The 14,443-nt window shown below is 39.6% G+C and overlaps 1 protein-coding gene across 17 annotated transcripts in view; it reads right to left on the bottom strand.

The window, feature by feature from the left end:
• Positions 1-554: 554 nt before the first annotated feature.
• LOC119780441 (suppressor of tumorigenicity 7 protein homolog) overlaps positions 555-14,443 on the bottom strand; it is a 62,452-nt gene continuing 48,563 nt past the window's right edge. For 8 of the 17 annotated variants that reach the window (XM_038280485.1, XM_038280494.1, XM_038280488.1 and 5 more), the window contains 13 exons: positions 12,401-12,560; positions 10,153-10,207; positions 9,856-9,971; positions 9,699-9,774; positions 8,311-8,465; positions 7,535-7,632; positions 7,202-7,331; positions 5,292-5,364; positions 5,016-5,118; positions 3,807-3,957; positions 3,592-3,720; positions 3,240-3,379; positions 555-974 (listed from right to left, as the gene is read on the bottom strand). In XM_038280485.1, coding sequence (XP_038136413.1) covers positions 879-974; positions 3,240-3,379; positions 3,592-3,720; positions 3,807-3,957; positions 5,016-5,118; positions 5,292-5,364; positions 7,202-7,331; positions 7,535-7,632; positions 8,311-8,465; positions 9,699-9,774; positions 9,856-9,971; positions 10,153-10,207; positions 12,401-12,560 — 1,482 coding nt within the window. In that variant the 3' untranslated portion in view covers positions 555-878. Of the gene's footprint in view, positions 975-3,239; positions 3,483-3,591; positions 3,721-3,806; positions 3,958-5,015; positions 5,119-5,291; positions 5,365-7,201; positions 7,332-7,534; positions 7,633-8,310; positions 8,466-9,698; positions 9,775-9,855; positions 9,972-10,152; positions 10,208-12,400; positions 12,561-14,443 lie in introns of those variants that run through there. The other 9 variants (XM_038280491.1, XM_038280483.1, XM_038280490.1 and 6 more) reach the window with 6 other exon arrangements.

Raw genomic sequence — 14,443 nt, 5'->3', positions numbered from 1 at the left:
ACTTAAGTCTCCAAAAGAAAAGAAAATGTTACAAATAAATAAATGCTATAAAAAAAATCTGCAGTTATTTTAAAAACCTTTTTTAAGAAACTTTGCAAAGTTTCATTTCTGTATTGTGTTCATTTCTAATTTTCGATAATGTTACAAAGTTCAGTCTGTAGCCTTCAGCCTGCCACGGCTTCCTTCCTTTCTAAAAACATCGCCTTGAAATCCGTTTTCCAGGTGAAACATCAGTGTTTCCCAGGGACCCATTAAAATATTCTGCTTCTTCAGTTGGGATGATTTCAGATCATCAGCCATGTTTCTTTTTTTTTTTTTTTTTACATAGTCTAAATAAACTCTGAGATTTAAATATTGCAGCTTTTTCCCCCAAGTTTAAGTCTTAATATTCAGGTCTTCTGCTGTGCGTTACATGTTGAGTGTGACAGGTGGACGCGGTCAAGCTTAATACTGGTGATAATCCCCGAGATGATTCTGGAATAAAGACCAACTACAGTTAAAATAAACTAACCTGAACCGTCTGACCAAATAAAAAACACTTTGGAGATACAAACTTGCAGAGATACACAAAAAAAGTTGTTTATTGACATTTTTTCCCTTTTTTTTTATTGATGGCATTTAATCACCTCTGTTTGTACAACAAAAGAACAGCTTTTGACGACTGAAATGCCCTCAAAATGCAAACGCGTCAAAGAAAGTCCAAACCCGTGATGGATATGGCTGTTCTGCTCCCGGGGATCTGCTTCCTGTTTGGTTTGAACTCTAATGTTGGCACAAAGGTGTGTCAGTCCAGTCCAACGCAGCATTCTGGATATCTGTTCAGCAGTTTGTTTAGCACAGAGCTCAGCTCTCTGGTGCTGCTCCTGGGTCGGTCGGGGTCAGATGCGAGTGAGTTGATGCCAGAGGCTGGACGGCAGGATGCTCTCCACCTTCTCCATGATGAAGTTCAGAGGAGCGAACAGAGTGCTGAGGAACTAAAAAAAACAAAACAAAGAAGGTTTCAGGAGATTCTCATTTCTATTATATCTGAAAAACTTTGCAAAAAAAATTTATTTTATCTTTTTCTATGCTTGTTAAAATCTCCCAGTTTATTTCTCGCTTCCTCTCCTGCAGGTTTTAGATGCTTTAACACCTGAGCAGCACATTTAAAATCCGACACTCGATCAGTTTAGTTCAGGATAAAATGATTAGAAGCACCAGATGACGATGATGAAGTTGACCGGATCTCATCTGATGCTTTGCTCTAAATGTTTTAATTGCCGCCTCCATTATCATGCAGCTGTTGTTCTAACTCCTGTTTGAAACAACTAATCAGAGATCAGAAGTAGGGGCTGACATCAGAGGAGCGTTTCCTAAACACTGAGGATTTCAGACTAAACAGGTTTCTGCAAAAACAGACGGATCTTATAATCTGCTCTCTGACAGCACTGCTTTGACATGCCAGGCATTTTTTTCTTCAAGTGAGACAATTTGCCTCTAGAATGATTTATATTTAAAATAAATGATTTTAGTTAAAGTGCAAAAATATCAAGATCATCTTATTTATCCACTTTAATTAGGCTAAATAGACATTGACGTTTTTTTTTTTTATCAGTTTCTGCATTCAGTCGTCACAGCTCTGCTGTGATGTAAAAGAACCAACAGCTAAAGGTCCAAAACATCCAAAACTGCTGCTGAAAAATAGCAGGTCTGACGGTACTGATCCTGAACCCTCTAATAAACAAAACACCTGAACATCGTGGAGCTGAGGAACGATAGGGGCTCAACCAAAGTGTCAGAGAGGAAGATGGTAGATAAGTGACGAGGAGGATGACGGCAAGGCACTGATCTGCCTCAGCATCAAAGAGAACTTCAAAGTAAAGATCGGAGCTTCATCTGTGTGAAGTGTGCAGGTGGTGGAGAGACCAACCTGTGAGATTTCTGACTATGAAATCGATGCAACCTTAATCAGCAGCTCTGATTCCAGAGCATCTAAGCTGAGAGTTAGAGGAGAATCCTCTCAATAACTAAACACAACAAAAAATTATGGTAAGAAATGTTGGAAGTAAAGAGGGACACAAGGAAAACCAAAACAACTCGTTCCTATAGAGGAAGAAGAAAATAAAATGGACAGAAAAACTCCTTTCACCATCCAGATCCACATGACAGCATTTACCAACTGCTAACACTAAACCCATCACTAATAAACTATTTTCAAACATTGAATCCGATAAAATAATGAAATGGTGCAGAAGTTTTTTGCCCAGTTTTAATGAAATGAGGAATCGAATATCCAGCCTTTAAGCACAGCGATTATATTTAAAACCTACATTCGGATCTAACGGCCAATTAATGTTTCTGACGCATAGCCTCTGCAAACGTCAAATCTGTCTCTGTGCGCGACCACACCCCCCCGCGCAGAGATTCTGCAACCGTTGTCATGCTAATGTCAATCCTAACTACGCGTTGGACGGTCGCAAACCCACGCAGACCTCTACTGCAAGTGCGCAGACAAAAAGCAGCTTTGATTGGTTCTTGGTATGCCTTTCCAGCTGTCTATGTGGTCGTCCTTCTCGATTCGGTGCTGGGTCGCGAAATCTTAAAAAAATCGAGGAACAACTACAATGGACAACTACGACGAACGGTTAATCACTCTATTTGCCAACTCCATGAACAGAACTTGTTCCTCTTCGATGTCTAGCAACTCTAGATCTATCTCCGTGACTGTGATATCTTGCAGACGCACCATTGATGTTTTAGAAGATAAATACTCCCGCCGGCGCTGGCAAAGTTCTCGTGACCATCCGCCGAAGTTCTCGCGAGTTCTCGAATAGGCTCCCCCTTGCACTTTGGCGGGAAACTGCTGTGCTTCCCTAGAAATTCCAGACCGACGGTGCAGAAGCACACCAGCCAAACGGGTTCGTGACCAGACCCAAGCGACATTTGATGTGTGCGGTTGCAGAAGTATAATCTGCCCTTAAGGACAAATGCTCACTGGGGCCATCTAGTGGGGAATGCATATTTAACAACAAAAATCCTGTCAGCGAACCTGACAGGTGTGTGTGCTCCTGTTTTAGAATAGGAGTGAGGAGCAGTTTCAGTTTCTAACTGTTGGAGTGAGGACATTTAGCTAACTAAACGTTTAGGGTTAGGAAACAGCAAGGGTTGAAAATGACTGAAAATCAATGGGAGTGAATACTACATAAAGCAAGACGACTGTGTGTGTGTGTGTTTGTTTGCTTGTTTGTGTGTGTACTCACAGCTTTAGCAAACACTCCCATGAGTTCTGGAAACTGGTGTGTGAGTAGAGCCAACATGGCGGTGAAGGAGCAGAGACCCGCGGTGAAGAGAATGAAGAAGGGCAGCTCCTTCTTGGGGTAGACCGACACCTCATGAAACACTGCTTCCACGCGGCACAGGGACACACAACGACACAATGTTAGCTCTGAGCACCACTACGTACATCAGACCACAGGATTGCAAACAAAGATGTTCTGCAGGTCCTGAGAGAAATAAAGGAAACAATCATAACAACCTGCTGGAGTTTAGAACAATCACTGATGTTTAATGCTGCCTCCAAACATTCAAAACACAACGTGTGACTTTATCCACCTTCTCTGACTGTGTGTGTCTTTGAGTGCCTCTTACTGGGTAGCAGCTCTCTGTCGGCCGTCTCTGTGCAGATGGGGTAGGGGTAGAAGAGGTGACCCTTTTCCAGAGGATATGGAATCATTCTGAACGCTTGGAAAATATAAATAAAACGTAAACAAGGACAGTGGATCAAAGTGCTTAGGTCAGAGAGTGTGTGTGTGTTTATATATACATACTGCCTTCCCATGTGCAGTGCAGCAGGTTGAGTGCCCCCTCCACCCTTTTCCAGTGTTGGAGGTGGAAGAAGGCGTAGGCGATGGCTTCGCTGTCGCCTCTCTTCAGGATGTGTTCTGGAGGAAGAATCAAACTCTTCATCTCCAGCAGATACTGAAGATGAAGAGGAGGAGAATCAGATGTGGAAAGGTTTCATTCTAGCTTTGCTGGTCTAGTAGAGGACTGAACTTAGATCAGGATGCTTCTGTTCTGAATCTCACAGAGAGCCGCTCTGGTTCTCTGAGCAGAGGCCCTAAGCCTCATAGTTCTCCTCGCCTCTGTACAGCAGCAGCCCTCTGACCCTGAGGTACGGCTAACTGCGGCGGGTAAAATTCATCGCAACGTAAATAACAACATATAAAAGATAATTATAATTTTGGATTCAGGGCAGGACTTTGACTAGACCATTTTAGAACAAGGAACATCTAATCTCTGGCTGAATGAGGTAGAATCCAGTCCCCTCTGACCTGTAGTTTTTTCTTATACCCATTTTCCACTGGCTGAAAAACCAGTTTAAACCTGACAACAATTGGTTTTTAGTGGGAGTGGGAACAGCTGAGGCGTGTCTACCCGGGTCAAACGACTCAGCAAAGGACCCACGTTAAAATCTCTTAGTCTCTGATCGACATGTTTTGGGAACACCAGCTGACCCACTAATTTATGTGATATTATTAAACCCAACGTAACGACGTCGACACACCACGGCAGGCGCTTCTGACCTAAGAGGCTGAAACAACTCTGTTTACATTGGTTAAACGTGTCACGGCTCTGGTGGGAGGGACTGGGACAGATAAAAAGATGAAACGGTAAAGCACACTTACTACACCCTGGCCTCCTTACATGTTGCTCTCCACTGTTTACTTTCCTGATTTCTGTTGCACAGGTGACATCATCAAAGCTAACCCAGTGTGATGGTGTCACCAGACATGCAGCCGCGGGGGGGGACACTCAGCTTCCCAGCGATGGGTAAGACCCAGCTTTTTTTGCCAGTGGGAAGTGAGCCAAACACCAATTGTGAGACCCATGTTGGAAAAACACGCATTAACCCGATATTTTCAAACTTTCGCGTCAGATCTTTAGAGGTGCTGTTCTTTTCACGCTCCACTAATATTCCTAACAGAACATGGCTGTACTGAGATCTCATGATGCGTCCTATCAGTGTGGTGACTCACTTTGGGGACGTGGGGGTTGAACTCCACCGCTCTGTGGATGGCTTCTACTGCATTCATCTCTGCTGTGCTCAGGCCCCGCCTGGACGCCGCCTCTGGAGAGAACCTACACAAAACAAACCAGCTTTGACATCCTGAAACCATTGTATCATCATTAAAACAAGTAAAGAGCTTCTGCTGAAGGCGACCACCGCATGGTGTCGTCCTGAACCCATCCAGCACCTTTTAAAGCTCTATAACCAGGAATCAGCAGCGCGGTCGGAGGGAGGTGTTACTCACTTGTCCGATACCGCCCTGGCTTTGAGCAAGGCTGCTGTGTAGCATATTGTTGCAGACTTGGGTAAGCTAATATCTGCAAGGAGGACAAAAGCAGACAGAAAAGGAGGAATTAGGACAAAAATGATCTTAGCAGGTTTTTAAAGTCTTCTCTAAAACTCTTAACCTGAGGCTGTGGTGAAGGAAACCCTACATTAATAAATAACTTAAAAAAGTATAAATAATTGGTTAATTAATTTTCCAATTTACCCCACAGCTGGACAGAGAGCATTTTTATCTTTCTCTAACACAGCCCGCAGGACGATTATGGAGGGAAACTAATCCCCCACAGCTCTGTAGCAGTGGGAGAGCTAAGATGCTACCGCCATGCCGGATGTGACAACTCTTTATCCTACCATCACACGTTACCATGGTGAACCTGTAGCTCTGCTCCACTACTGAGGCCTAAAGGAGGCTAAAGCCTGAAGAAAGGTAATAAAAAAATATTTTTTTCTAGTTTAACATTTGTGATAAAGGAAATTTCAAAGGACGACTCACCCAAAATCCAATTTTGTTGGATTATAAACTGCATAAATACATCTAATAGCACTGTCTACATGTCCCAGATAATTGTAGACTATTCCTTGCATAAAATTCTACTTTTGTGCCTAAAACCCCCTTTGTGGCGCCCTACTTGGGTTACAAAGGGGTCCCTGCAACTGAGTTTTCCAATTGCATAAAGTGGGGATGTGATATAATGTAGAAGAACTGACAGCAGCATTAAATCCTGCAGAAAAGCTGCGGGCTGAGCTGAAGTAGAGACGACACTTCGACAACTTTACTGGAAAGGACTAACCTCCAGGTGTATGTGTCACTTATAGATTTGAGCAACTGCTAATTTTGTTAAAAACAACTTCTTTTTGTGACATAGCATTGTTTTACCAAAGTAAAAAGTTTTTCAGTCTAGAATTAAGCAACTTCAATAAAAGATAGATCTATTTAAAGTAATTTTTTCAACTATGGGTACCAATAAATGCGAGTTACTGAGCTTGTTTTTCTTGACGTGATTGGTTTCATTTCACAGAGGGAACATAATCTCAATAAACCCAGTATGGTCACAAGAAGAGTGAGAATCAATGCATAGAAGCAAGTAGAAATAATAAAAAGCAGATTTTTTTTCGGTATTTCAAAGAGAGTCAGGGTTCCACTGAGCAGAACAAAGCAAGGTGACGAGAAGTGGTCCCCATGTCCTCCAGCAACATAAGTCTATAGCAGCATAATGTAGATCATGTGACTCCAATCTTAAATCAGATGACACAACCTGCTGTATTTAAGCATATTACTTAACGGTGGATAAGAAACTAACATGGATTCAGGAGGCCCTGGTCGACGCATCTCAGGGACCTGCAAGGACATCCCTCTGATGTCCTTGCAAGGTTCTGTCTGAAGAGCTCTCCGAGACACATAACACGCTTTCCTTTTGCCATTTTAGTTCAAACTCCTCCAAAATCTACTTTAAACCCAATCAGGACATTTCAGCATTACTGTGATCCAGTCACTCCACTCAGTGCAAACTTGTCCCCCTGAACACCTGCATTACATTTTAATGGGTTCAACACATTTTCCTGCTAAATTACTTCATTAAATCTTAAACAGCACATTTACAGATAAACAGATGTCTGCAGGATTACGCTTCCATTTCTAAAATTAAAACCATCAAGCCAGTGGAGCATTAAATGGGAAGGGCTAAATGAACCTTTGAGCCCCAGATACTCCGGCTTGGTCCAGTCAATTCTAAGAGTTGCTGCTTAATAACTCTCTAGATTTGGGCTTTTTCAGGTAAACGCATAATTTCTTACAGTTTTTCAGTAATAAACTCTACAAAAGAGACTGCAGAGTCCAGTGGACTCTGTTTGGGTGAGTGGTAAACTCACCGTCGTACTTGGCCAGAACCGCCTGGACGTCGGCGTAGTTCTGGAGCTCTAGTAACGACTCCAGCAGGTTCTCGTGGATGTTGAACATACTGAGGAGAGGGAACTCCTTCATTAACTGGAAAACACACAACTGTTGTTACATGTTAGATCAGGCAGGGGGCAGCATAGTCAACAGGCAGAACAATGATGTGTATACAAAAGCACAGGTGTGATAAATAGGGAGCTAGAAAAACTAAAGGTGCAGTCATTTAATAGTTGAGAGCAAAAAAGTTTTCATCAGCTATAAAAACTGCATGTTTGATCAGTGTGGAGATGATTTGCTGGCCGCCTTACATCTCTCATCATCTTCACTGCTTCCCGTGTTCTTCCCAGCTTCCTGGAGCACATGGCCAGCCTCCTCTTTATATACACCAACACATTGGTGTCTCTTCCTGGAGGACAAACACACAGGGAACCAAATCAGCTAAATCAGCCAAAACTGGATGCTTTTAGTAAATACATGCCTGCTCTCAGGTTACAGTTCCTTTTAAAAGTATTCCTACCATTTTAACTTCCTCACTTTTCGCCAAAGATTGACAGCAAGAGCAGCAATTTTTTTAAATGTGAGAAAAATAATGCATGGGTTTTGAAAACTTTTACAAAAAGAAATATTGATTTTAATGTAGATTAAGCCTCATTTATCCTGGAACCTAAAATAAGTCAACTGCCAGCCCTAAAACAAGCTACCGGTGAATGCAATCAACTGGTTTTCCTTAGATAGAAAACTTTGAATCAAAAAACTGAATTAATTTGAATTGAATTAAAGAGACACAGACATGATTCAATTTTATTTTTATTACAGAAACCCAGTGGAAATGAATGTTCCCGTTCGCTTCTAAAAGGTAATATGTGGAAAGCAGCAAAAGACAAACAATAAAGGAGCATGGAGACATGGTTGAATAAAATTCACTTCCAATTAGGGCCCAACAGTCTGTCAATCTATTCCATAATATCCCATAATTTATTAAAAACACATATGGTTTTAAAGTCAAAACACAGCCCAGTTGAAGGGGTCTGAATATTTTCATAAAGCACTGAACCAGCAGTCATGGATCCAGCATGGTACTCACTGTGCTGGGCCTCATACTGTGTACCGTGGTGCTGGAGCTGCTGGCTGCGCCGATAGCAGCCCTCTCCAGCTTTAAGCGCCTGTTTAAATAATCGCTCGGCCTCCATTATGGTGGTGGCTTCCTCCTCTGCTAGAAGGATATATGCCGTCGCACAGCTAAAGGGAGGATAGAAGGCACAAAAAGAAGCTGATGAATTAAAAACCAATAACGAATCATACAGTAGATTCATTCCTCCTTTCAGCACACGGAATGTCATGTCTGTTTTCGGTATGCGGCTTATTTCAAATCCTAGTTTCAAGCAACATGTAGAGCCTCTGTGATTCTACTGTGTTGGCTGCATTACTCATCAGTCCAAACTTTAACCTTCTCATGAACACCTTCAACTTTATGTTAGAAAATGCAGTGTTTAATTGGGAAAAGATCCTGGAACACCAAAGAGTTTGGATTATCAAACTAAGCAAATAAAGCTTTTTAATTAGTTTTAGACGGTGCAGACACAGCCACACACTCAGTTACTGTATGAATGCAAAACATCTACGCAATACTGTTTAGTTTGTAAATAAAACGCTCTAAACACCTCGGTACAGCTTGGATTATTGTTATCAGGGCAGAAAAGCCACATTTATTTGGATTAATTTTGCACAGTGATTCTTAAGAGAGTTTCACAGAGGAGTGGAAGAATACGGAGTGATTTTTCTTCCATTATTGTTGCAAAAAAACACATTTCGTAAATGCAAATAGTAAAAATGCAATTCAAGAAATTAAACTTAAAAAAAAGATTTGCTTTGTTGTTTTCTCAGATTTAGCTTTTAAAAAATGTTTCCCTCTTAGTTACATTTTTCAAATTCATTTTTTTCAAGATATTTTTTTTGCAAATTTTATTTAAATTTCTTATTCAAATTTCTGTTCTTAAGTCGGGGTTTTATAATTTGCATTGTGTTTTACAGATTTATTTCAAGTCCTATACAAGCATTTACTCTTGACTAATGAAAATGTTGCTAACGTCCTTGCAGACCAATAGAAATGCGTCCATGCAGAGGAAAGCCCGCCCCCTAGAACTGAAAAGAATGATCTGGAAAAAGCAATTTAAAAGGACGACTATTTGTGCAACTCAATCTGAATAAAAAATAGAAAATCGAGAATTTACTAGGTTATTTAATTTGAAAATGTGAAAACATAAAAATTTTTTTTTTATTAAACTTAAGGAAAGAGATTAGAATAGGAAAAAAATCTTTTAAAAAATGAGTCGCAATGTCACTCAAAACCTTTATGTTTGATTAAACCATTTTATAATATTCGATTCTGGGTTGTTTTTTTTTTATTTGAATTTCCAAATCATGTTCTTTGCAAAAATAATGAAAGAAGAAAATGAAAAGAGAAAAACTCACTCTTCAAGCTCTAGAGCTTCATGTGCTGCAGAGATGCGAGCCTGCGGGTTCCTTTCCCTCCATGCCTTCTGCATAACTGCAGACACAGCCCCGTACCCATTAGGTCAAAGGTCAACACATCTGCACATATAGTTAGCTCTTATTTATATGTTCTTACTTGCGTCAGCTGGTCTCAGGTGGTCTGAGTCGCATGTGAAGAAGGTTTGATGGTCTTGCGCCGACAGATTCATGTCGTAGTAAGTGAGCGGCTCTCGACCCGTTACCCATGTGTAACTAGACAGAAAGCATCCCAGCAGAACGGGAGAAAGAGGGACAGACGTAAAGATTCATGCAACATTGAAAGAAAATATTTTGATTGGCTGAAGCTTTCTCTGTATTGACAGAATAGAGACCAGAGAACAAATAGAATAACAGCAACAGTACAGATTATGCTTTTCTCTCTGCTCAGACTTACCGATTATATTCTGCTCCACGAAATAAATTTAGAGGATTTCTCCACACTTTACATTCTGTAGAAGTGAAGACAGAGAACACAAAGCAGCAGCGTCAGAGGACAAGTTGTACCACAAAAATGCAGCATCTCTGACAGAAAGGACAAATGTTCCACTTAAATCAGCCATTCAGAGTTTGGTGTAAAAATTGGAAACGATTTAAATGCTGGTAAAGGAAAACATAAGGCTCCTTTTTTGAAGCAGTTCTGAACATAAATGTTTTTGACTTTTAAGAAGAAGAGAAAAAAGAACTTAAACCCAGAAGTAGAGCTACCTTTATTTTCCAATTAATAGAAATTATACAGAAACACTGGTGTTCTGTCTGCGTGTCCAGATAAATTATGTCTTGTTTAGAAACGGAATGATGTGGCATAAAAACAAGAGAAGCAGTGGGGGCAGATAAATTAGATTAGAAAACATCCAGATGGTTGAGTTTAGATTAAATCGTTTAGATCAAGACGCTCTACTGTGTGTTATAATCATACCTTTTAGGAATGGCGGTGGATTCTTTTCTCTACAGCGTGAGTGTGTGTATAAAAAAAATGTAAATGGGAATCCCTATATTCTTTGTAAATCGGTAAAAATTATTCTCTGCATTTAACCCATCCCCTTGGGGAGCAGTGGGCTGCCATTGTGCGGCGCCCGAGGATCAGTGTGGGATTTGGTGTCTTGCTCAGAGAGCTAGAATGGCCGTCTGTGGGGGTGAGTGGGACTTGAACTCAGAACCTCCAGGACGCAATGCTCTAACCACTAATTAAAATGTGTCTTTCATTTTTGGGACTAAGCTTTGATTTACAGGAGATTTCTATTATTTTTAACAAAAAAAACAAAAAACATTTGAGATAAAAATCAAAGCTGCTAGTGGAAAAAAAAATAGCTTTGAAAGAATAACTAAGGTTTTCGTTAAATTTCAACCAATGCTGCCAAAGCCTATTTGTTTTACTCTTAAAAATAAAAAAAATACAACATGGTATTGAATAGTTTGAGTTCATAAATATTTTGGTCTATTTTCTCATTTCCGACAGAATGAGAGCTAAATATTCAAACTAAGTAATCTACATGCCATTAGATTAATGAATGCATTTTCTGTGTTTATCATTTATTTTCTGTTAAAGGAAAAGTCCGGTCATGTTCTAAATTCAAACTTCTGAAAGTACATTAAATATGAAATTATCACATACGGTTCAATAAATAAAAAGTGTTTTTGATTAAGAGCTATTTCATTTCAATGTGCTTTACTGGCAGCATCCATGTTTGTCAAAGAACACTACTGCCACCTACTGGTTTGTGATGTCACTGTGCGGTATCGGCAGTTGATCAAGTCCCAATGCTTTATCTGGTTTTTGTCACAATGCACTATTATCCAAGTAATCTTGAAAACATTCTTCTTCGGAATATTGGCTACATGTTACGTGTTTTTTCTCTGGCCAGAAGTTCGATGGCAAATCCTCCCTCTTCAAGTTGGCCATCCAACGACAAAGCCGTCAGTGAAGGATCATGAATCGAAAAGGTGAAATAACCAATTAGTTTTTCCCTTTTACCAGATGTATAACAAGATCCAACTGCCATGCATGTGGGCATGTCAGTTTAACTATAGCTCTTGCGAATATCAATGGTGAAGTCCTCTGGAAATCTTCAATAATTGTTGTTGATGGCAGATGTGTCTCGTAGTTCCCACTGATTTTGCTTGTAAAGCGGGGAGAATGGTGCTGTGACATCACTGCCGGAAGATGTCAGGAGCGAGGTGTTACTATATTTGGGCAAAAATGGCCGATCCAGGACTCGGGAAACATGACGAAAATTACTGTTTTTATTTTTTTTACTGATTAAGGCTAAATTCATTAAACCACAGCGAACGTATTAGTTTTAGGTATAAATAATGATCAATTGATTATTCCTTGCTGAGCTGACTTTTCCTTTAAAAAACAGCCAGAAAGAAGTTAAAACTAAAACTAATGAATAAATGCTTAACTAGCTTTTGATGTTATATTCTGAACACTTTGACGCTACTCATTGCAACCTAATCTATCCAATGAGAGACCAAAAATATTTATTTTCTTTCATTTTACAGTTTGCTCAGTTTATCTTTTCTGGTTTAAAAAGCTCTAAACTTTAAACATTATGTTGAAATTAAAAAGAGCTGAAAGAGAAAAAACATCTTCTCTCTTTAACATTTGGATTCCTTGTTTGAAGTGAGTGATTATTTCTTACCGGATACGCTTTGCCGATTGGAGTCAGCATCCCCGTTACTTGTGTTGGAGTTGCTGGGAGAACTGCTGTCCACTCCGCCCAGCAGGGGGCGCAGGTGGCTCACAGACACCTGCTCTATGAAGGAGGTCCCATATTTCCTGAAATACCACCACTCAAAGATCTGAGAAAGAAAACAGACACAGTAGGGCTCTTTAGGTAACCGTTTCTATCAAGTTAAAACCTTTAAAAAATAACAGGCACTTAAACTAGCATGAGCAGAACAGAAAGCAATACATTTAGGGATTTAATGACAATCCTTACAAAGCAAAAACAAAATGCAATCAAGGAGAGAGCCGACTAAACACCTCATCAGCTAATCAACGAGACATAATTAGCAAGTCATTTCTCCGCCAACTTTATTGTTGCAATCTAACCAAAGCCCATTAACACGGCCTGCAGTTAAAACCTAAGTGTGTGCTAATCCAGTTGGCAGTTTTCCTGATTACCAAATTTAACTTAAAGAAGTCTGAGGGGTCAGAAATTCTGGGATCAGATGGACGTGCAGCCATCTGCTCCGGCTTCATGGTTACTGACATTATTCGCTCCACTTTCAAACTGAACAGCCGGTCCATCATTACATCTGAATTTTCATTTTAAAAATAAAGTTATGAAAGTTATGGTTGAGTTTTCAGAGTGTTAAATTATTTAATGCTTTAGAACGAAATTAGTTCTTTCTTAGTAAGAAAGAAAGTCTAGATTAGTGTAGATTAGGGCTGTGCAATTTTACCAAAAATCTGAGCTGAATTTTTGATTTTCCTCTGCACAGACACAAGCATATATATGTTTGGCTCCAGACTTATATTTCTTTGAAAGTGATATCTAATTTGATTTGGTCAATAAAAAAATAGATCAGTTGCATTTCCTGCACGTCATTCATTTCACATAGAGGAGCCGGAGCATTTATCTTTGCAAAACTTTCCATTTATCATGATATTTATTTTAGGTCAAGGTTCGAGGGAATAAAAAAAAAAAACATTTCTAAAGGTATAGTGAAGGATGTTCTTTTTCTGGGTGGATCATCAAAATAAGTGTTCCTGATAATTGTCGATCATTCTGGTGATATTTTTATGTAAGGCCGTCCTACGTGCTCGTCCCCATTTTCACTTAGCGGTGGTGAGTCTGACATGGTGGAAAAATTGTAAATCTTCTTTTGGAAAGTAAGCTTGTATGAGTGTTGCTAACGGCAACTTTTAAACAGCTTGCACAAGGAGAAATGGACTCGTGCGCGCTCTCACACCCGTTTAATACACTGCAAAAAAATGAAATCTAACAAAGTCATTTTTTCTTTAAATAAGTGCATTTTTTTTTAAATTAAGGATTTAAGTGAGACACTTTGCCAATGGAACAAGACAATTTACACTTAAAATAAGAAAAAACAATTACATTGTCTTATTTCAAGTGCATAATATCTAGATACCTTATTTTAAGAGTAAAAATACTCATTCCATTGGCAAATCATCTTTTTTACATGCTCAAACTAAGGGTAAATACCCTTAATTTAAGACATTTTTACCCATTTTGAGATCGTTTTTGAAGTGTAGGCATTCCCTCTCAGGAGCAGGTACAGGGTTGTGCATGTGCATTTTTTTTTTAAGTTTTTAAAATTCACGAAAATAAACAGTTGGGATGTTGAAAATGTTAAATATCCACTATTGGAAATCTTTTACCAACGGCATAAGTTGCGTTTTAATACCAGGTCATGTGATATTTGCTGCTCTAAATGACTTATTTATCAAGGATTCAGGACAATAAGGCTCTTTGGATTTTAAAGGTTGACTGCTTGCCTTAAATTTCTGCCATGTCTTTGGCTGATTTGTTATTCTTGTTTACAAGTAGATGAAGCAGTGTACCTAATAAAGTGATAAAGGAATGTAGAGCGATATATATAGTAGACTTTATTTAATCTTCACCTGGCATCAATTTTATTAACACGCAGCCCATTTCAAAGTGTAAAGATAGCGAGGGAAAAAACAAAAAAAGCAACCCCCCAGGGATCATACTAGC

The sequence above is a fragment of the Cyprinodon tularosa genome, unplaced genomic scaffold, assembly GCF_016077235.1.
Source record: "Cyprinodon tularosa strain WSP-4 unplaced genomic scaffold, ASM1607723v1 ctg160, whole genome shotgun sequence".
In the NCBI taxonomy this organism is placed as follows: domain Eukaryota; kingdom Metazoa; phylum Chordata; class Actinopteri; order Cyprinodontiformes; family Cyprinodontidae; genus Cyprinodon; species Cyprinodon tularosa.
The sequence above is the reverse complement of the archived record's forward strand: the minus strand, read 5'-3'. Positions and strand labels throughout refer to the sequence as shown.